General features: G+C 46.5%; 1 protein-coding gene across 1 annotated transcript in view; it reads right to left on the reverse strand.

Moving 5' to 3' along the window:
* Positions 1-23775, reverse strand: part of Stab2 (stabilin 2) — a 169965-nt gene that overhangs the window by 15133 nt on the left and 131057 nt on the right. Inside the window, exons 45-59 of the mRNA XM_021173976.2 lie at positions 21371-21490; positions 19367-19414; positions 17693-17776; positions 16460-16606; positions 15674-15814; positions 13981-14040; positions 12816-12992; positions 10945-11034; positions 10322-10468; positions 8671-8727; positions 7036-7165; positions 4996-5145; positions 3461-3565; positions 1945-2052; positions 323-516 (exon numbers count right to left, since the gene is read on the reverse strand). Coding sequence (XP_021029635.1) covers positions 323-516; positions 1945-2052; positions 3461-3565; positions 4996-5145; positions 7036-7165; positions 8671-8727; positions 10322-10468; positions 10945-11034; positions 12816-12992; positions 13981-14040; positions 15674-15814; positions 16460-16606; positions 17693-17776; positions 19367-19414; positions 21371-21490 — 1758 coding nt within the window. The remainder of the gene's footprint in view (positions 1-322; positions 517-1944; positions 2053-3460; positions 3566-4995; positions 5146-7035; positions 7166-8670; positions 8728-10321; positions 10469-10944; positions 11035-12815; positions 12993-13980; positions 14041-15673; positions 15815-16459; positions 16607-17692; positions 17777-19366; positions 19415-21370; positions 21491-23775) is intronic.

Consider the following 23775-nt stretch of genomic DNA (forward strand, 5'->3'; position numbering starts at 1 on the left):
AGGAAGGTTGAGGACCCGCAACTGCTCTATGGCCTATTGCCTTCCCTTAACACGAGGGTCTTGTCTAGCTTAGTGGAAGCTAAGAAGTGGTGTTGGTATAGTCCTATGAACTAAACAATAGCCCTTACGTGGATTTCACTAAATCTGACATGATATCCTTTTCTGCTGAGAATACACTGACTTTCACTAGAAACACACCGAGATGGGAAAGATGGTGCAGCAGAGGCCAGAGGGGAAGCAGAGGCCAGGTAGCTGAGGACACTAGGCCTAAGTGGGCGCAAAGGGCTGCTATCCTAAATGTCCCCAGGGAAATGACACTCACTGGGCCCGTCATCCTGCAGGTAGCATGCTCATGACATCCACCATTGACACCGTCTGCACAGGTGTCTATCTCTGTGCAGCTGTGGCCATCCCCCTTGTAGCCCTTCTGGCAGCTGCAGGAGACTTGTGTGCCCTTTTGGGAGCACTTGGCGACCTTCGCACAGCCCCCATTGTTCTGTTTGCAGAAATCCACGACTGCAAGAGAAAGGGTGGAGGGTTTCATGCGCCACTGTCTGGGGCCACCCGTCAGACTCTTACAGTGGATGGGTAAGACAGTCATCACATGTCTATGTCTTTGGTCCCCATGATCTGTTGGCTCTCTACTAGCTTGTATATGACTCATGTCCTTATGACAGACTTATCATATAATCAGGATAGCTTTGGTAATTTTTAGAATGAATTGGGGGTTTTACTGTTAGGTCTCTCTCTTCCTCCCTCCCTCCCTCCCTCCCTCTCTTCCTCCCTCCCATGTCGTGTGTGTGTGTGTGTGTGTGTGTGTGTCCATCTGTCTGCCCATGTCCTGGTTAAGTTGACAGTTAGAATCATTTGAGTGAGTCTCAGTTGAGACACTGCTCAGATCCAGATCTGACTGACTTGTGGCCATGCCTGTGAGAGATTGTCTTGATGGATGGTTAATATGAGAGGGCACCATGTTAGCCCACTGTAGGTACCACCATCCCTATGCTGGTGGGTCTGGGCTACAAAAGGGCAGGTATGACAATATATCTATTATTTATGAGTCTTGCTCATAGAAAACTTCAGAAAATATATATGGCTGAGATTGCTCACCCCGCCCTTCTTCTTCTGTTGTAAACAGAGGTATAGGTGGGCTGTGCTATGACTTGCCTAATGAGATGGTGGCACCTCCCAGCTCTCTTGCAGCGAGGTACGACATATGACAAGTGCTAGCCAATAGGATGGCAGAAGATCTGATTTTTGCCATTTGGGTTGTGTTCCTAAAGGGATGGAGGTTTGTCTCCTTCTTCCCCTTCTCTATCCTACAGCCTAAGTGTGCTAGCTCTGAAGGCCTCCCTTCAAACTCCTAAACAAGACAGAATAAACATTTTCTTCATTTGTGCACCTTTAAACCTGAGACCTTGTGTGCCAGACACACACCTAAACCACTAGTGGACTGGCAGTGCTCATGCTGGCTGTAACTCAGTGGCAGAGGGCTTGCCTAGTGTTTGAAAGGCGCTGGGTTCCCTCTCGCTGACAGACAGGGTAACGGGCCGGAAGATAGGTGGCCTTCAGTCTTTACTTTGTCATCTTAATGCTGTAGTCAGCGTCTGAACTTTCCAAGCAACACTGATTACTTGTTGAGTTAGGAAAATACTATGAAATACAAGTACATCTTGTTTTGCAAAGCAATTTAAAAAATTTTAAACTGTGGCTTGGGAGGTAGGCAGAGTAACTGCAAGCAAACCATTGATGAAAAGAGTCCGAGAGAGGATGGGCGTTGTCGCAGAGGCCCGAGCAGACAGTGGAGTCCGAGAGAGGATAGGCATTGCCACAGAACGCCCGAGCAGACAGTGGAAGGGTCAGGGTGCAGCCCAGCTGCTGTGACCACACCCTGCTCCTCTCCTGTTCCTGCTCCTGTTTCCCAAGTAAACAAAGAGGCCTCACCTGTGCATGTGATTCCGTCACCTTCGTAATTCAAGTTACACACACATGTGTTGTTCTCCATACAGGTGGCGTGCACAGAACAAGCAGGTATGCACACTGGAATCACAACTGTGAAGAAAGAGGCCTCCCTTCATCCTGCGCCCCACTGTGGAGAGTCAGCCTCGCCTACTAGGTTTCCCCAGGACCCTTCAGGAGATTCATAAATGGCAGAGAGAGGGGGTGATTGCTAAGTACCCTCCCACCTTGCAGAGTCTGAGATATGTCTGCAAAGCAGTTCAGATTATAAGACCCAGGTTGCCTTATACGCAACTATTTAAAACTTTATCCCTCCAAAGTCACAAGCAGGTATGAACCTGTCCAACAGACTCTTTTGCCCTAAGAACATGGGTTACCCGGTAGAGAAGGTTAAACTGAAGACAAATTTCACTGTCTTTCAAGGGCACTGCTGAGCTGGGGAGAAGTCTTGCACTTTGCTGATCGGATGGGGCTGTGGTTAGCATAGGCAGTCTGAAGCTGTTAGGTGGGTAGGCAGGGATGGAAGCAAAGTCAATCATACTGTTAGAGCTGCAGAAGCCCATCCAAGAGCCTAGTGATGCCCTTTACTCTAGAAGGAAGAAAGGCCATTGATTTAGGCAGAATAATTTGACCTTTGTGTCTTAGGACTAGGACATATAGACCTGGGTCTCAGAAACTCATAGATCAAGATTATATTGGTGACGAAAACCACAACAGAAATGGAAGCAACTGTGCTTGATACGGCAGATACAAACACTGGTCTTGACAGTCATCCCAGCCACCCTTCCCTTGCATACTGCATACATACTACAGTATGTACACCTTTCTACAGATGAGCAAGGTGAGAGTGGGCTGTCCAAGGCCATTCATGCAGTCAGTAGCAGGATCAGGTCCTGATTTCAGGACTCCAGAGACTGGAGTTACCTGACACCACCTGATTCCTGTCACCATGTACTTGGGTCTGAGTTCCACCATAATGAGGCATTCTCACTGCATGGTTTTTAGATCTGAGTAAAATCTTTTCACCAAGTTTTCTTCAGACCCACCAACCTCCAGAGATCCAGGCCACTGTTCAAACCACTGTTTACAGGTGGAAGTGGGGACACCTACAGTTTACAGGTAGAGGTGAGAATATCCATGTTATTTACAGGTGGAAGTGGGAACATCCTCACTGTCTGAAGGTGGAGGTAACCCTTAGTGTGGGAACACCTAAACAGTTTACAGGTGGAGGTGGGAACACCCTCACTGTTTACAGGTAGAAGTGGGAACATCCTCACAGTTGGCAGGTGGAGGTAGGAATACCTGAGTTGTTTACAGGTGGAGGTGGGAACACATACAGTCTACAGGTGGAGGTGGGAACACCCTCACTGTTTAAAGGTGAAGTGGGAACACCCTCATTGTCATTTTCTCAGCTCTCGCTCAGATTCCAGCTCACTTGCCCTTCCTCAATAGGGTCCCCTCGAGCCAAGGGCTGCCAGTGGCTGGCCGTTCCCCAACAGACCTGTGGGAGCATCACAGAAGCGGCCTGTCCACCCTACTTCACAGAGGCACTGCCCGGAGCCTGTGATCCCCTCGTCACACTGCCCATGCTCAGTGCAGCCACAGGCTGTAAGAGAAATCAGAAAGCCCAGTAATGAGTGACAGTACCTTCAGTGTGAGGGCCACCAGGCTTCTACCACAGTCCTCATTGCTTTCCCTCAGAATTCCCAAAATCAACAGGCCAGAGCACTGGAAGCTCAAGACAGGGAAGACTGTGTTTTTGTAGGACTGAATGTGTGATAATTAATGTCACAAAGCTGTATCACAGAAGCAGAGTGACATGGGGCACGTCACAGAACAGATGGGGGTGACAACTTCACTGGGGAATCTATTTATAAAGAAAATTTAAAACCACGCACCAATTTTGCTGCTTACCACTTAGTATGGCTGTGCCAGCCCCAGCTGCCATCACCACTCTCGGCCTCCCTGGCTGCCCCAGCCTCTGCCTCCCTGGCTACCCCAGCTTTTCCAGCTGCCGCAGCCTCCATGCATGGCTGTCCCAGCCTCCCGAGTGATCTCAGCACTTGCTCTCCTACTGTGTGAACCCACAGGGCCATTACAGTGAACCCTTGTAATCTGTTCCCAACCCTTCAGTGGCTCCTGTGGTCACACTAGAGTAGACGCTGATCAGTTTCCACGGGTCTAGAATTCCCTATGTGCTCCTGGTGACCTTCGGGCTACATTTCCTTCCTCTCTTCCCCTTCCTTACCTACTATTGCTGTTTCTGGCAAGTCAGGGTCAGGCCACTAGTCTAGACTTCTGCATTTGCTTTCTTCTGGGAAAGCCACTTTGGTTTGTGCATAAGGTGGTCCCTTGTGACACAGGCCATTGCAATGTTAACTGAGATGCAAATATCAGTTCCTCATCACAGTTCTGAATGCTCAGGGGCCCTGTGTGCTGACTGAAGACATCTTCAGCATTGCTGCAGGTTCTGCCTTCCAGCTCTTGATATTCCTGTGAGCTTAGAGTCTCTGTGTGAGTCTTTTGTTCAGATCTGTTGTCTGCTTACACACCTACATAGCTTTTATAACTTTCCACTTCTCTACTCTCTTTGATGAGGGCTAGATTGTCCCTATACCCTGCTAACCTCTATAACCCTGAACCTTAAGACAATTCCAAGTAGGCAAGTGCATCTCTTCTCACCTTAGTTTCTCCATTGACATCAGTTCCTACCTCCCAGGTTGTGCTAAGGATTGAATGGAAAACTGTATGTGGCTGGCACATGATAGGTACTTGATGAATGCCTGAGGTCACCATGTTTGTGCAGGCTTCAGTGAGTATGTGTGGCTCAGCCACAGGTTCCTGGGTGGCTTCAGGGGCTGAGAGTTTGTAGAAGTGAGACTCTTTCAAGGGACTTCATCCAAGGAGAGAAGAGGCGGACGGAGCAGGTGGGCGGGAGAAAAGGAAAGCTACTATTCCCAGGTCAAGTGGGTGGCAGTGACGAGGACAGATAACATACAGGGGCAAACAGACTAACAAAGGCAAGAGGTCACATACGTTGACAGTCAGGACCAAATCTCCCAGGCAAGCAGAGTTCGCAGGCTGTCCCGTTGAAACCAGTATGACATTGGCACTGTCCTGTGGGTTTGTACAGATCATAACACATGCCCCGGTTGTTACACGGTGTGTCTGGTCCTCCAGGGCAGGCTGGAAGGGAAAGAAACAGCAGTGACCACATAGTCTCCAAGACCAGGACCACTCAGCACTGCTGTAAACACACTGTTAATTCTACCAGCCTCTCAGTGCTCCTGGGGGGTCAGTGCACATACAGGGAGAGCCACTGGCCTTTGGGACCCAAGTATCAAATGTCTGATCTGATTCTACCTTGACAGGGCCATGGGCTGTATTCTGTAACTGGGGTCAGGAGACCTGGGTTTGAGGAGGCCTGGGCCAAGTGGAGAACCTGCTCTGAGCTTTAGTTCTTTATGGCTCTAAGAGATGGTGGCCATGACAATAATGACCATGACACGGTGCCAGCCTGACCTATACCACGCTATTACTGCAAGGACCAGGTAGCATATTCTGAGAATATTTTTTAAAAAATTTTATTTATTTGACAAAATCTTATGTACCCTAGGCTGGTCTTGAACTTGCTATGCAGCCAAGGTTTAGTTTGAACATTTGATCCTCCTGCCTCCACTTCCTGAGTGCTGGGGTTACAGGTGTGTGCTCTAAGCTCTAACACCTTGTATGCTGTGCTGGGAAGCAAACCCAGGGCCTTGTGCATTCCAACTGAGCTGCAGCTCTAGACCTCTGAGGATATTTTTATAATCTGCAGGGATAAACAAATGCAAAAGTTTCTAATGGTCTTTTAGGAGTGTTCCACATTTTAGTGATGGAGCCTGCGAGCTGGGTGACTATTTAGCCCAGAGTGTTCCTGTGGACCAATGATTTTCAATCTGTGGGTTCCTGGCTTCTTTGGGGGGTCACATATCAGATATCCTGCAAATCATATATTTACATTATGGTTCCTAACAGTAGCAAAATGGCAGCTATGAAGTAGCAGTGAAAATAATGTTATGGTTGGGGGTCACCACAACATGAGGAACTCTATTAAAAGATCTCAGCATGAGGAAGGTTGAGAACCACTGTCTAGACCATGAGTGGAACACACATGGCAGGGGGAAGATCATGGCTCATTCTTAACTTTCCTGAGCTTCTATTTCTCATCTATTAAAGGGGCTGGCAGCATGGTTGTTATCATGACTATGTGCCATGGGTATTCAATGATGTGCCTACAATGTGCCTACCTAGAGCAAAGTCCAGCAGATGGGGTGTGCCTTGTAGGCCTTCGTTAAACATTGCTGCTGGTGTCAAGGTTTCCAAACTGAGATCAAACTCCCTTTGACAAGGAGCCAAAGAAGAGAGGATGATGCTGTACCCCTGTAACTGTGGACTTAAAGGGAATTCGTGGTCCACAAAATGGTATCAGTACATCACTGTTCAAAGCCAGAATCATCTCAAAGCACTTATGCAGACATGCTTCCCAATAGGACAAACATGGCACAGGACCAGCAATAGATGATACGGCATGTATTTTAAAGCACCAGGGGGAAGTGTCTGTGTTCTAATTTTATTGGATTTATTTGTTTGTTTATTTATTTATTTATATTCTGCAGTCCTGAGAATTAAGCCCAGGGCCTTATGCCTACTGGCCACATGCTCCTAGGAACTGTATCCCAGCCTTTTTATTTTGAGACAGCATCTAAGTGACCCAGGCTGTTCTTGCCCGCCCTCACTCTGTGGTTCAGGTAGGCCCTGAGCTTGAGGTCCTCTCGCTTCAGCTTCCTAACTTGCTGGGTTACAGGCCCGTGCTTCTAGCCCAGCTGTGGTCTGATTTTAAACATGAAGTGGGTGTACAAGTAGGATCTCAGGAAAACTCCAATCAGGAAGAGCCGAGCACACAACTGTTCAGTGAGCTGGGCTCGAGCCTGGGACCCGTGAGGGTGGCGTTTCCCTACCTCCTTAGAACTTAGGTACTTTAAAAAGTACAACCTGCCCACACCTTTTTAGAATGGCAAGAAGGAGTAAGCTCACCCTGACAGTCTGGCATGAAGTAACCACTGCAGCACCTCGGGACATGGACCACCAGGGTGCACAGGTTCTGACAGCCTTCCTCATCCCTCCTGAAAGGTAACGGTTTGTAGATACACTTCTTCCTCACACCCTGGAAGGAGACAGAGGACACCTGCAGTTGCTCCTTTCCTCCACTGGGCTGGGCTGCTGGGGCTCCAGCGCCTCCCTAGTGGAGGGTCTTGGTACTACCCAGGTTAAAAGTGGGATTTTCAAGGGAGGCAAGCCAGGAGTGGATGGGCAGAGCAGGAACCCTGAACTCACCCTTGGAGCTGTTTGCAAATGGAATGAGTCCTTGAAGAGGATGTGCAAAGAGAGGCAAATTCCCATCACACACATCCTCAGTAAGGAAGGGGAGAGATTCACTGTAGGAGTGTGTGTGTGTGTGTGTGTGTGTGTGTGTCTAAGGCAGAGGGTGATGTGGGTGTCCTCCTCAACTGCTCTCTGTTTTATGTTTTGAGGCTGCCTCTCTCTTTGACTCTAGAGTTCACTTTTTCTCTGGCTGTGCAGGTTCTTCCTGCTTCCATTTCCAGTGTTGGGGTTACAGCTCCAGCTTCTGCAGTGCCAGGGATCCAAGCTCAGGCCCTATGCTTATTCAGCAAGTACTGTAATCCACAATCACGAAGTGTTTTTTTTGTTTGTTTGTTTGTTTTTGTTTTTTTTTTGTGACACTTAACTACTGTGTGTGTGCTTGCTGAGAACTAAACTCAAGGTCTCATGCAGTCTGATTGTAGGCTTTACCACTGAGTCACAGCCCAGTTCTTGACTGTAGAATAAGTCACGAAATACTACTTGATGAGCGCTGACTCTGTGCCAGCTGCTTGGATATGCCTCTACATCCCAAGTTGTGTGGTTTTCTGATGACTACAGATAATTGTTCATTTGCTTCCCCTACAGAGACGACATTGGAAAGTCATGTAACTTGCCAAAGACCACTGGGATCTGTCCTCACACCCATGGACTCCAAGACTTATGGCCTTAGATGGCTTTCTAGTCTTAATGTCTCAATTCCTAGCTTTGCTTCTGACCAGCTGTGGCCTTGGCCTGATTGCCCTCTCTCTGAAATTCATTTACTCCTTTTAATATGTGTGTGTGTGTGTGTGTGTGTGCTTGTGTGACACACTCACACACATCTCCCAGCATACAACAGATCACAATATGTACCATTTTTATAACTATAATAATTTTCTATTCTCTTCTTGGCATGTAATTCCATAAATTTCCAAGATAGTTCCTAGAAGTTGGGCAGTAAACTAACCAGCTACCTGGGTTACAGACACTGGTCTCACCACATGAAACACACTCACAGGCCCCTCCACATATACACTGGTCTCACCACGTGAAACACACTCACAGGCCCCTCCACATGTACACTGGTCTCACCACATGAAACACACTCACAGGCCCCTCCTCATGTACACTGGACTCACCATGTGAAACACACTCACAGGCCCCTCCACATGTACACACACTGCTACTAGAAGACGGAGGTCTGAGAATGAAGCACACCCGTTGTGGCCATACCACCCTGAAGGAGTCTGGTTTTGTCTGAGAATGCAGCATCGACCTGGCCCTCCAGATCACATGACTCATCCTTACCTTTGGTTTGCTCTGTAGTGGGCATCTGGGAGTGGAGAAACAGCTCCCGCATTCCCCCTAGGGTGCAATATGAGAGACTTTAATATCAAGAATATTGGCGATCAAAGAACTTAATCTGGGACTGGGGAGATAGCTTAGCTAGTAAAGTGCTTGCTGCACAAGCAGGAGGACCTGGGTTCAGTTCCCAGAAATCCCATAAAAAGTCGGGCATGGTGGTGCACATATGTAGTTCCTGTACTGGGGGCTTGCTGGCCGAGCAGCCAGCCCAGATGGACCAGTGAATCCTAGATTCCACAGAGAGACTGTGTCTCAAAATAAATAAACAAACAAACAAACAAACAAATAAATAAACAAACAAATAAATAAGGTGGATGGCTTCTGAGGAAAGGCACCTCAGGTTGACCTCTGGATTCTACATGCACCTTCACAAAGAGATGCGCGAGTGCACACACACACACACACACACACACAACTGATTCATGTTTAAGTGATTAAGATATGGCTATGATCAAGATCATATAAATGCACACACTTGACTTTGCCCTGGAAAACTCCTAAGGTCTGTCTTGCATGGCCATTTGAAAGCAGTCCCCTGCTGTACAGAGCTGAGCCCAGAAAGTATGGTACCGACATACTGTAGCAATGGGGATGTGGGCACATGGGAATGCATTTTAAGTTAGCTGTGAGACTTCTGACCAATCGCTGATACATTCTGAACTTTAGTTTTCAGAAAGTATAGCATAGAGATGAGACTTATTGCTGCCACTTGACTTTTGGGGAATTGTCAAGAGAAACTAATTAGCTGGGGAAAGGTGTACGGATACATTTTAGAAATTAAGAAAGTTACACCTGATAAAACATGGGGGAAAACCTTCTTTCAGATGTTTATTAAAGTGTCTGAGAGATGCCAGATGTTGACATGGCGCAGTGACAAGCTCTGCTGTGTAGTCCTGTCACCTCCGTTTCTAAGTCTATGACAGAGTTGGTAGCAACTGCTCTCATTGGGTTGCTGTGGGGTCAGATGAGCACTGAGCAGAGCAGATCAAAGCTGACATTCATCTGATGGAATTACTGGCTGGATGAGGGAAGGAGAACATATTTTGTATGGTGGACGTATTTTGCAGAGTGGAGGGCTGGAGATAGAGATTCATTCAGTGTTGCAAACTGACATGATGCAAAATGAATAGGAAATTGAATGGAGGTGTGTAGGGCATATATGTATGTATGTATGTATGCATATATATACATATACATACATATATATGTGGAACCATTTTTGTTAATTGCCAAGTAGACCATTTATATATGATGTAGCCTGGTAGGAATTCAAAACGATGTTTGTTGAATGAATAAAATGGAAGGATGGATTTGAAAATGAATGACACAATAGAAAGCTAACATTTGGTATCCAAGCACTGCTTCCTTAGTGATGAAGGAATCATGGGTAGATGATGGCTAACCAAGAATATTCAAGGCCTGCAACTGCCTAAGCAGATGCTTGCGGGTTCTGAGTTTGAAGAATGCCATCGATTGGCCCTCGGGTTTCTTGGGGCCAGGCCTCATCAAGGTTCTTCCTTGGGGCCTATGCTGGATCACTAGGGCTGGTCTCTGGTACAAGGTTCTTTCAGTATTTTGTAATTTGGGAACTGACCGGAATATTGAAGGTAGTAAAAGTGTCACATCGGCCACCTTCGGTAGGATCCATTAGCAGGCAGTCAATGCCATAGGCCACACCCCCATCAAACAAGAGTCTCCGCTGTATGATCCTGCACATTTGTCCATTTAGAAAGAGCTCTCCCTGAGAGAGAGAGAGAGAGAGAGAGAGAGAGAGAGAGAGAGAGAGAGAGAGAGAGAGAGAGAATCAGTAATCCTCTCCAAACTTGCTTTCCTCCCACAGCATACAATGTGGCCAGCACCTACAGGACTTAGAAAGGAGTTAAATAAATAAACAACCATGTAAGGTTTGACTGAATTTATTGGGGGAGCCTGGAATTCCAGGGATGTCAGATGCTTCTTAGCCACTCCTGAAGGCAGTGACAGAAAGGAGCTTGCTGTAATGTAAAACAAAAACAGCGCCCCAAACACCTCAAGACACCTGAATGCCTCTCAGAATGGGAACGGTTAGGGAACAGCCTCCATGTCATGGGGTCACCCTCACCCCTAAGATATTCATGGAGAACAGTCTTCATGGCATGTGATCACCCTCCCCTTTCCTGTCATGTGATCACCCTCCCCTTTCCTGTCATGTGATCACCCTCACCCCATGACACTCACCACGTCACTGCCAGTTCCACACCTCACACTCAGCTCGGAACCCTGCAGGGTCTTCCAGGAAGCAGACCTGGGGAGGTCTGAAGCTAAAGCCTGAGGGAGAGAGGAAGCCATGTTAATACCTGCATTGGGACTGAAGGGCCAGAGTTCCTGTGCCAGCAAACCGAGCTTAAATGGGTAACACAAGATTTCCTATATGTTTTAATAACTCAAGCTAAAGCAACAGAGAATGTAAGCAAAGGTGAGGTATGCCCATGACTTTCCAGGGGTGGAGCTTCCTTCTTCAGGGACGGTCTATGAGGGCTGGACTTCCGTGCTTGGGCTGTCTAGGTGTATGAAGACAATGAGAAGATGAGTGGGGTTAGCTGGAAAATGGTTCAGGGCATCTTTGTGGCCTGAAATGTGCTCCTTTAAAAGTTATATGAGCCATTCATGGTGGCACACACCTTTAATCCCAACATTCAGGAGGTAGAGGTAGGCAGACCTCTGAGTTTAAGGCTAGTCTAGTCTTGTCTACTCTGTGAGATACAAGCTAGCCATGACTATGTAGTGAGACCCTGTTTCAAGAAAACAAAAACAAACAAAAAATAATAATAAATCTATATAAAACTTTGACCCCAACGACCTCAGAATATGACCTTATTTGGGAACAAATATAGTTAATAGTAGGGCAAGATGAAATAATCCTATAGTAGGGTAAGCCCTTAATACAATATAAATGATGCCCTTAGAAGAGGAGGTTGCCATGGGGACACTGAGACACAGGGAAGGATGGCTGTGGGAAGATAAAGGCAGATTGCATGGATTCACCTACAAGCTAAGGAATACCAGGGGCTGCCAGAAACCATGAGCAGCCAGGGGAGACTTAGGGCACAGACATCTTCGGAAGCCCTCAGAGAAATGACCTTGCTACCTTGCTGGCAGCAGTTTAGCCTCAACCGCAGTGAGAGGGTGACTTTCTGCAGTTACAAGGCTGTGGTGATTTGCTGTGCAGACCCTATGAGTGAACTGAAGTCAGGGCGTTGGCATCTTGGAGTAGACAGCCTTGTCTCAGAGTGACAGAAGTGCTCACTGAGGACTGCCATTTCCCCATGTGATCTGGCTTCTCCAGGACAGCTGACAGGTTCCTGGGGCCAATAGCTGATGGCATTACGGTGAATCAGTCATTTGCTCAGGGATGTTGGAATCAGGAGCAGTCGAGACTACCTGGAAACACTTGGAGGGGACCTTTGTCAGCTGCCATTCTGCCATGTGAACCTGGAGTGTGCCAAGGCAGTGCATGGGTCAAGAGGGAGCGGGCACTCTTGGTATGGGGTGTTGGTCCGGACCATAGAACCAGACAAGGTATACTGCAGTGAGCACAAGCATGGCAGTCAGGGGAGGGCACAACAGGGCAGAGAGGTTAAAGCTTCCCTCTTTCCCATGCATGCATGGGGACTGTGGTGGTCTGAATAGATATGACCCCATAAATTCATGTGTTTAGCCCATAGGGCATGGCACTACTAGGAGGTATAGTCTTGTTAGAGGAAGTGTGTCACTTTGAGGGTGGGATTTGAGGTCTCTTATTTTTAATTTATTCCCAGTGTGGGACACAGTCTCTTGCTGCTGCCTGAAGATCAAGATGGACAACTCTCAGCTCCTCCTCCAGCACCATGTCTGCCTGCATGGTTGCCATGGTTCTTGCCATGACAATAAGGGACAGAACCTCTAAGGCTGTAAGGCAGGCCCAATTCAGTGTTTTAGAAGAGTCTCCATGGTCATGGTGTCTCTTCACAGCAATAAAATCTTAACTAAGATGGGGGCACATGGTGAACTGTAGGTTGTGGGGCCTCGGTGCCAGACTGTATCTTTCTGTGGTACATTTCAAAGCTCACCATGGTGTCTCGGATTACGTGGAACTTCAGGTATGCCTTCAGCTTGTCTTTGTTGTCTTGATGGAACAGGAAGTCCTGCTGCTCCTGGGGCAAGGCTTGGAGGGCTTTGTCCGTAGGCCAGAAGATAGTGACTGGGGTGTGCATGGGGTCAGTGATGACTCTCAGCAAGCCTGAGTCCTGAAACACAGGGTATCATCCTCTGGCTGGTGTATGCACATGCTGTGCAGTGAGGTCCCTCCCTGATATGTGAGCCAGTCTCTCTGCGACACGTTCAGGGGCATGTCAGGTTCCAAAGGTCCCAGAGCACACCGCCAGAAGATAGGGCACCGCACCCCAACCATTCTGAACCCTATTTCCTTAGAAGGCAAGCCAGAAAGTCAAACTCTAGGCTTCTGTCCGTAGGAAAGTAAATTTCAATAAATATCTTATATTTATTAGATACTACTTCTGTTCGAATATTTTAACATCTCCCGACTAGTTTTTTTTCTCACATTTCATTAAAAAACAACCCTCTACTGTATTGAGATATGTATGTTTACTTATGAAATTTCTAGATAAAATGTACCCCACAGAAATGTCAAGATGAATAGATGTCATTTTGAGCCTTCCATGATGTGGTGACATCACATGTGTTGATGTCTTTTCCCCTGTGAGGTAGGCTTTATGACCATCACTGAAAGACCTCCCAGTTTACTCTAAAACTGTTTGTCCAACCAGACCCTGTTGAACAGGCACAGGGTGACTACGGAGTTTTGGGGATGGCATGCCAGACAAAGATTTGTCATTCCTAACATCCTTGGATAGTCTCATTTAAAAAGCATCTGTTACATTTATGTATCCATTTTTACTGAAGGCTGTGTGTGGAGGTCAGAGGACAGCTTCTAGTGGTTGGTTCTTTCCTCCTGCTCTGTGAGTCCTCAGGACTTGGTTCCAACATGTCAGAACCCCCATTTCTACCCAGCTCCCTAGGGATTCTGAGACTTAGATCTTTATGCAGTTGAGGACCTATTGTAGAGTGTGCTTTGTGGGAAACCAAGGTTCTTAGAGCTCTTTGTAGACTGGCCAGTGTGGGGTATGCCTCTTGCAGACAGAAAACCAACACAGCCTAAGAAAGCCAAGTTTCAGGTATGCTGTCCTCAAGCCCCTGTCCCCCTCGGTGTGTTACCTGTATCAACTTGCTGAATTTGGTATATCCGTGGTTTGCTGCCACTGTAGTAAGGTTTAGCTGCAAAGATAAGAAAGGGCATCAAACCTTTCCTCCGTTAAGTGTGGACAACCGTCTGACATTGCTATCTACTAAGTTTATCCTTGAGAACTGTGCAGGGAAAGACAGACGCTAGCTACATTCTCCAGGACTGGAAGGTGGCACTTTCCTGAGGTGACCACTCTCACTCAAGAGACAAAACAAATCTAGTGTCATAAGTAAGTTTGTTATTTTGTGTCGGGCCACATTTATGGCTATCCTGGGACTCATTTTTAGGTTGACCACGCCCTGTTTAAATAATTTACCAGTACTTTAATACAACCGAACTGCTCACAATGGTGTTAACACAGCAGGAGCTATCTACTGTCTCATCAGCACACGTAGCAGCTTTCTTCTGCCCATGTTTTGCCACATTCCATAGGTTAGAAAGCTGGATACAACATTTCCCATACTCCCTTGCAGCTAGAAGCCCACAGCCAATGTAGGACTAACCAAGCCTGAGCTCTGTTGGTGAGAAGAAGCACCATGAGGTACAGCTAGCAGGGACACTAGTCTCCTGGGGTGTGACTGTGTGGATGTAAGCAGTTTCGTCTCTAGTGCCCTGCCTGGGAGGAAGGGAGGCTGTGACAATCAGACAGCTCTAGGGTAAGGTTGGAGGTCCTACATGTCAGGATTTTCTAGTTGGCTTTGTTCTCACCAGTGTAGCATTGAAATTAGACTGTGGCATACTCAGGAGTTATTCATATACATACTAGCTTAAGAAACTCCTTTTTGTAAGTGAGGTTTAGTAGGTTCTGTCACCTGTCATCTGTTCTGTTCTGTTCTGTCATCTGTCACCTTCTGATAAAGAAGAGTGGCCAGAATTAATAACCAAATCAAGGTTATTAAAACAACTAAAACTAACACAAAACTAAAACTGGGCCTGGTAGCTGAGGCCTGTAATCCTAGCTACTTGGGAGTCTGAGGCAGGAGAATGAATAGTTAGAGGCCCGTCTGGGCTGCAGAGTGAAGATCAGACTAAGCAAATTAGCAAGACCCTATCTCAAAACAAAACAAAACAAAACAAAACAAAACAAAACAAAACAAAACAAAAGGCTGATTTTATAGTTCAGGAGGAAGGCACTTGCCTTGTACAAGGCCCTGGGTTTAATTGCCAGTATGAAGAGAAGAAATAAAGAGTGAATAAGTAGTTAAAACTTCACACTCTGTCCAGTAAGAAGCAGTTTCACTCCTGGGTTAGTTTAATGATATCTAATTATCCACCTTCTTTTTCCTCTTCCTACCCCCTTCCCTCTCCAAATCTATATAAGGCAACGTTCCCCTGTGAACACTAAAGGAAAACTTAGAAAATTATATATTTATAAAATTTTTTGTTAGGAGATAGGGTTTTACTATATTGTCCAGGCTGGCATGAAACTCATGGGCTAACATGACCCTCAAACTTAAATGTGCTGAGTAGCTGGGGCTGTGACATACATCACTGCACCCGGCTAGAATCCATGTGATGAGTTAAAGTGACCTTTGTCTGCTTATGTATACTAGGATTGAAGCAACAGGATCACAAGGCTTCAAAGTCATTGCCTCTAACCAGACATCAGATAAAGGAAGGACGACACAGATATCACGTCTTGGAGAGTGACAATGGGTTACCTACCAGAACCCTGCCGGAGGCACCTCTGGGGGTGATAAGCAAGTTTTGGGGAGACAACAATGTGTCTATGATGTGGATGACTCCGTTGGTGCTGATAATGTCACTGGACAGGACCTTCGCCTTCTTGTTTATGAGCACAGTATCCTGAAGACAAACGAGACCAGCGAAAGACGTAAGCACAGAGAAACTCCAGAGTCCTTCCCTGCAGAACTAATGCTTCCTAGATGTGCAGGGAAGCTGGGTACTCCAAGGGCAGAGCCTGACGGCCCATGTGACAAGTACATTGCTTATTGTGATCCTAAAGGGACATGGAGACGAGAATGCAGTCTTCACCCGTGAGGTTAGCAGCAAATAATATAAAATCAGCCAACCTGGCTGGCTGCTTATTGCTACACAATTCTGAAAGCCCACAGAATAAACAGCTCCTAGTCGGCTCCTCATCAGAGTGTCCTTGACATCACCGGTCTCTCCACTCCATCTGTGCTGTCTGCAGCTGCCTTGCCTCTGAATCCGAATTCCAACTCAACTGCCTTTGGCTACGTGACTTTGGACAAGTTGCTTAAGCTCATTGAGCTCAGCTTCCATATTTGGAAGTTGGGGACAGTGGTGTTAGTCACATCTTGGGGCTTCTGGACAGACTGAATCAGTGCATGTAAAATCCTTAGCACTGCCCTACACACAAGAAATCCCTGGGTGGTTAGCTGCTATCACTGCAGCTGTCCCTCTGGGGAAGGGAAGCCAGACACCTGGAGGACAGGGACAGCTCCCTCCTGGGGTGGCTGCTCTTACCTGAGAAACAGAGATGGAAATTGGCTCTCCTTGGAGGGTTGTGGCACTTGTGATCACCTTTAGGTTCTCCAGCAGCAGCTGCTGGCAGGCCACCACGTGATACCGTAGAATCTGGGACATGAGGCCCTGTTCATCCCAGTCTTTAAGCTGGAAGAGAGGCCAGGGAGGTTGGCCAGAGGCAGGAGCCTGTTGCTAGAACCTCTTGTTTGCTCTCTCCCACAACTCTGAGGAGCTAGTGCCAGGCTTGGTTTGTGTTGGGGCCACAGGGAGAGTCTGATCAGGAAAGGCAATGAAAATGTAGGTGGGCAGAGCCTCAGGGGCCTCTAGCCCAGCTTGTCACAGTGCTGCTTGAAGGATACCAGTGTCCTACAGAATTTTCTTGGGAGACATGCTGAGAGAGACCATGGGAGAGTTCCTCCTAGAGAGCACTAGAAGATACTCTTGATACATTTCTACTTGGATGCAAGATACAAAGAATACAATTATGAAGTCACTGTAACAAAAAGACCAGGAAACATAGTTAAACTCCTTTGAGGCTTTAAGTTAAAATAACCAAAGGTCAAATGATTTCAAACATCATTCTTGTGTCTTTGATTTGTTGGTACCCAAAATATAGACTAAGAGAAAGGGGCAGTGTGCATAGTGGCTAAGAACAAGTCCCTCCTCAAACACCTTCCAGCAATGGGACTTGGGCAACGTTACTTTCCTCAGTGTTCTCCGCTGTAAAATGGGGATAACACTCAGCTACAAATCTGACTGAGAATAAGCCAAATACATGTAGGCCAGGCCCAATTCTGAGTGTAGTTATCAATATAGATGTAGTGTATCAATATATACTTATCAATATACTTATAGGCAATGTGACTCAGGGACACAGTGAATTGATAGAACATAAATGCTCTGATAAGTGCTGCAAGTCAGGAACCTATTTCAGTTCCCTCAACTCAGCATCTGCTCAGCAGTCTTCAGAGAGAGTTGATCACTTGATCACTTGATCACTTGAGACTTTTCCAGTTTCTGCCTCTGTTTAGGTGCCTGTGGAGAGTCTCTGGCCAGTGGTATCCCAAACCCAAAGGCTTTCCCTGGCAGGGGTTCTTCACAGAGACAAGCAGCCCCTTCTATTGCTGGTCAGCTCTACCTGAGCCTAAGTCTCTTGTTCACAAACATCACCATGGTGGCTTCTGAGGCCACTCCTTTCCTAAGCCTTTCTGTGGTCCCCGGCCTCCTGCTCACCTTGGGCTCACGGTTGAAGGAGTCAGATGAAGGCACAAACACTGTGAAGGGGCCAGGTCCAGCAAGCTCTCGGACAGCATGCTCCTGCGGGAAAGGGACATGGGGTCATATGTCACTTTTTCATAGATAAGCATAGTAGCTTCCTCTCTCCCAGACACAGGCCCAGGCTCAAAGACAGGCCTGAGTCAGTGTTTTTGTCTCAGAACACTCAAAGTAAACCCAGATTCTATGCCATCAAAATTATGAACCTTTTCTAACTATAAAATTAACGTGTGGCTATTAGATTCATGATTTTGAAGTCAGAGTATCAAGATGATAACAGCTCTTCCATAACCCTCATCAAAGATGACTTGGGCCTCTCTTCCCTAGGTGACTGGTTCTATGCTGTGACAGTCATATAACTATAACAACCAATCAAAGATGACTCCTGTGTCTCCTTTCTACATGACTGGCCGTACCCTATGATAATCATATGACCATAACAACCAAGATGACTCACTTAACCGTCTAGGTGTCTTCTTGTCTTCCCTATGGTTGTAGGGCAGCTATGGTATTTGCTCCTCCTAGCCTCTATTGTCTCATTCTTCATTGCATCTCAGATTTATGTGGAGGATTCCCAGGAGGTCACCACGCTTTCTCCTAGCTAGCCGCCCCACTGTGAGACTTAATCTTGACCGCCAACCTAGTTAAGGAGCTTGAGAGGCACAGCGCGCATCTGAGCGTGTGTGCCTGAGAGGCCTTTCTCATAGGCAGAGGAGACTGAGGTCTGATCTAACGGACACATTGCTTCCTCCAGGGAAGCATGACATGGAGACATGGTGAAAGACAGGAGGTGGGGATGGGCTGAACAAGAGAGCTTCCCTGTGAGGTGTACCTTGTCCTGCTTCTTCAGGTATGCCTAGCCTATGCCCTCTGCTTCCTGTCTACCAGACAGCATATAAAAAGACTGGCTGCCCCACCCTGGTTCTCTCTCTCTGTGTTCCCATATGTGCCTGACCCATTTCCCTGACCCTTTTCTGTCCTTCTCTGTCCCCACTTTCTCTGCCCTCCTGGCTCTGCTCACATCTGTCTACCTCTACCCTCTCTCCACGTCCTCACTCCTTCCCTTCCCCCAAATAAAACCCCTTTAACCAGGTCTGTTGCACGGAGTGAGTTCTTAGGGGACACCTTGGTAAGGGCCCACCAGGTAACTCCTCATTGTATTATATTTCGTAGCACCTAGTCCTCAGTGACTCACACAGATCAACCCCACTCATGGAAAGAGCCCTATAACAACGTGCTCCTTAATCTTCCCTATTATATTTTCACTGAACCCTTCCAATGTTTGGAAGTGATTAGAAACGCAAACGTTAATTGGCGTGATTACACCTGAGGCCTGAGAGATGGAGTTCACAAATGGCCAACAACTGGGCACGTGCAGTAATCCCTAGTTCTAAACTTTCTTCTGCCCTCCCTGACTTAAGAAGCTACGGCTTTATCTAATATCTTGCTGGCAACATGGCATGTTGATATATGTATGTGTACACATGTAGGTATGTAGGCTCATAGAATTCAATATATACGCACAAATACACACATACATACACACACACACACACACACACACACACACACACACACACACACATTCTAGGGCCTGGCACATGCCTCAGAAGAAGACACACACTTTCTTACCTGTAACTGGAAGAAATACTGGGACGTTGAGGGATTCTTAGGAAGTTCCTGCAAACAAGGACCAGAAAATGTCAACATTTCAACTGTGAATTACACACAGGAACACAGAGTTGTGCTAGGACAACGCGTCTGCAGGAAAGCCAGGTGATGGCTCTCCTCTCGCCTCACTGAGGGGCTTGTGGTTGATGCTCAGAATGAGTGAGCGGCACACTGAGTCCACAGAACACTACAAGCATTTCAAATGGAGCTCAAATCTTTACAAAACACACCAAGTAGAGTTGAAGTCTTGTAAAGGTCAGGTATTGTTTATGGCAGAATTGTCCTCATTGACAACAGAACGCTCTTGTCTCTCTTTAAGACAATTTTCTGAGTGCTTATAATTTATAGAAATCAGAAAGTATCATACCACCTCTTCCTCTATCTGCAGTGTAGGCAGATGGGATGGGGGAAGCATGAGTGCATACACACACACACACACAAACATACACCCTATATATCACCACATATTATATTTACATGATAAATACATCACATACATTCCATATACTACATCCCTTACACCTTCTCCACTCTTGCCCCACATACATCCTAGACAACACACACACACGTACATACACCCCTCAGATACCCCCATAATCCCAGACACCACATACATACACCAAACACCAAACACACACACACATATATCATCTGCTACATACCTCATACACAACACATACATTATACACACATACATACACAGAGAAGCATACATACACCATAGATATACTTCTCTACACCCCCATACATCACAAACACACACACACACATATTACCTGCCACATACCTCATATATAACATATACATCATACACTACACATACATACAGAAACATACATATACCACAGATATATGCCTTACACACACACCCATACAACATATACATACATATCCATCATATCATGTACCAGATACACCACATACAACATACACAGACATACATACCATAGCATACCCCATACCATATATTATATACACCATATACCACATATACTACACCATATTCCATACATAGACACACCCCATATACTACACATACACACACAATACACTATACACACCATATACCACAAATATGCCATACACACAGACATACACACCATATATCACACACACATATACCTCATATTGCCACACACATACACATATACAAACACACACATGCCATATATACCACTCATATCATCCACTATATACCACATACATATACCACACATATATTACACACTACAAACACACCATCCACATACCATGCCACACATCCACACACCACACATAGTCTGTCATAGTCACCATGCTCTGTATATGCATGTCACTCTACACACCTTATAGCCACACTCACATTACAACACATACATGACCCACAGTCATCTCATTCTGTATACCACTCATACCATAAAGGTCCCTTCACACACCAACCCAAAGCACGGCAATGCTTTGTAATCTTACATGCTCTGTGCTCCTGACATCTATCACCATAAATAATTTTGTAATAACTTGGATAGAGTTGGTGTCCTTATTGTTTTCCAGACCCAGAGTGATGCCTAGGAAAGTGACATCACAGACAAGGGGAGGTCTAAGGGGGTCAAACCCTTGCCAAGGAACAACCCCCGTAAAGGAGAGAATTGACTTCATAAAACTGTCCTCTGACTTCCAAACACATTTACCAACATTCAGCACCCCTTCCAATAATAAATTAAAAAAATACGTTATAAAAAAATACCAAGGAGGAAAAGTGACATCACTCCCTGTCACAGTGCTACTCCTGGGCAGAGCTCAATTTGAAACCCAGATGTTTCTGACTCCAGAGCTAGGCCAGTCCTAACTGTGACACCCTCCCCAGTCCGTAGGAATTTCCCTGGGCAAAGTTCTTTTCATTGCAACTGATTTATTTGCAAGTCCCCCGCAACTGGGATTCTCAGCAGTTTGGAAAGTGGAGCTGACTTCCTGGAGACTTGTCATTACCCCATGGATGCTGCCTCGGCAGACGATTCCATCACCCGTGTAGTCTGGCTTGCAGGTACATGTCCTTTGATCTTGTTCCGTGTGATTGCAGAAGGCAAATGGACTGCAGCCGCCGTTATTCTGGTAAAGTTGCCAAGAAGTGGAGGAGGGATTCGGTCAGAGTAGGAAGTTAGTCAAGTTTTGCTAAGCAATTTTGTGCTGAAATTTATTGAATATTACAGTTCAGTGGTAGAATACTTATTTGTCCTGTGCAAAGGCTGGGCTAAATCCCTAGTCACACACACACACACACACACACACACACACACACACACACACACACATGTGCATGCACATAAATGCACACACATTTTGTCTTACTCTCCAACTTTGACCAGTCTTCCTTGCCTTTCCTGGACTTGCCTTACAGCCCCTTGGTTGTGGGTCATTATTTATGCAACCTTCTCTCACGAGATAGCAGGCTTGAATAACCAGATCTCTAGCCCTCCTTGGATAAGCACCCTGCATGTTTGACAGTTCCCATATTTAGACCGAACTCTGATTTGGTCATAGGAAAGATGACAGAAAGCCATTAGGAAATGGAACCTATTTCCTTGTGCTCAAGAGTTCATGAGCTGTGGAAGAGCAGGCTAAAATACAAACACAGCCCAAGTGAGCTTCCATGGTGGCATCTCCACAGCCTCTGCTCCTGAGCAGCCTCCAGTGAGGAAGGAACTCGGAGCCAGGAAAAGCAGATCTATCCAGGAGCAGAGGAGCCATCAGACAGACTTAATGCCTGCTGCGAGATCTTTCTGTCTCCTAGACTCTTTTCCAAAATACGTTAATGTAAAATGCTTGCCAGAATCCTACCCCAAGAGGATAAAGTTCTGTTTGCTGCTTAGAAAAACAAGCTCCTAAGCTTCCAGCCAATGACCCCGAACTTTGATAGCTGCAATACCCAGCAAACTCCAAGACCACACAGAAGAGTCTGGTCTTGTCACAGCCCTCTTGATCTCTGTCAACTCTAGAGGTCTAGGAGCTGTGGGTTATCCCCCCACCATGAGGGCACTCGCTCCGTATGGTTCTGGATACTTGTTCTCTGACCCACTCCTTCCTGCCCTCACCTAGTGCTCTCTACTCTTGAAACTGGCATCAGCCCTAGTGCTGTGTGCCTCTTGAAGGTTCTCTCTCCTCTCTCTCTCTCTCTCTCTCTCTCTCTCTCTCTCTCTCTCCCCTCTCTCTCCCCTTCCCTCATTTTCGCTCACTCAGCCCTGTCATGACACACTAAGAAGGCATGTACCACAAGCTGGCATCCTGACCTTGGCTTCTAGAGTCTGAGAATTAAATTTCCATTCAGTTACTGAGGATTCTGTTGCAGCAGCACTAGAGGGACAGAGACTGTTTTGGATCTACCTCTCAGATGGGCCCACTGCCTGGCTCTTGGCACTTGGGGAGAAACACATGATCCTTGGGCAGCTCCACAACTATTTTGTTTGCTTATCCTGATGTTTAAAGAGTTTTTGCCTTCTCCTCTGAGTGATTACCATCATTTAAAAACTGAAAAAAAAATCCGCATTAAAATTTCTGTTCTTCTTACACAGCCAACACTGGCTGGCACTGCTCAGAGCAACAGGGATCTGAGGCTCCGGAGATCGCACTCATTAGAGAGGCACCAAGTCTTCCAGCTTCCTGCTGGGTTCCCTGTTCTGCCCCTACTGACTTTGGAATTGAGAGCTAATTCCTCAACATTAGCTTGCAAGAGGGCAGCAAATGGCCTCTGGGCCTCCCTGGCAGCTATGTCCTGAGTCTTTGGCCAAAACAACACAGAACCACTATCAAATAGAGCCGGCTAGGCTGCCATTCTCATAACAACAGCCCCACATCCCAGCTGCCTCTGTGTCCTAGCTTCTTTATTGTCTTTATGATCACTGTTCTCCTGAGCTGGCCAGAAAAAAACAAGGAGGGAAAGAGAGCTGCTCGGTGAGGGAGGGTTCAACTACAGTGGTCAATTTGGTTCTCCCAGCATCCACTGGAAGTGCACACGTAAAACAGTGCATCAAGGTGCTTGGTCTACAATGAGGCCTAGGGTTAGACAGATGTGGGTTCGAGCTCTGGTTTTGTCATATTCTAGTTCTGTGATCTCAGATAAGGATCTTTTTTTCCTGCCAGCCAGAGGCAGGAAAGATTGTATCCACTCCAAACATGGCTAAGTCCTTAAGCCCTAGGTACCTGACTGTGATTGTGACTTTCTTTAGAAAAGGATCTTCGTAGATGTCATTAAGGGTCTTGAGATGAGGTTTTAAACTCACAGGTGTCTGTGTAAGAACAAATGGTAGACATGGAGGTGGTGGAAGGAGGGAGGGAGGGCGAGAAAGAGAGAAAGAGAGAGGGAGAGATAGACACAGACACAGACAGATACACAGACA

The sequence above is a fragment of the Mus caroli genome, chromosome 10 (genome assembly GCF_900094665.2).
Source record: "Mus caroli chromosome 10, CAROLI_EIJ_v1.1, whole genome shotgun sequence".
Lineage (NCBI taxonomy): Eukaryota > Metazoa > Chordata > Mammalia > Rodentia > Muridae > Mus > Mus caroli.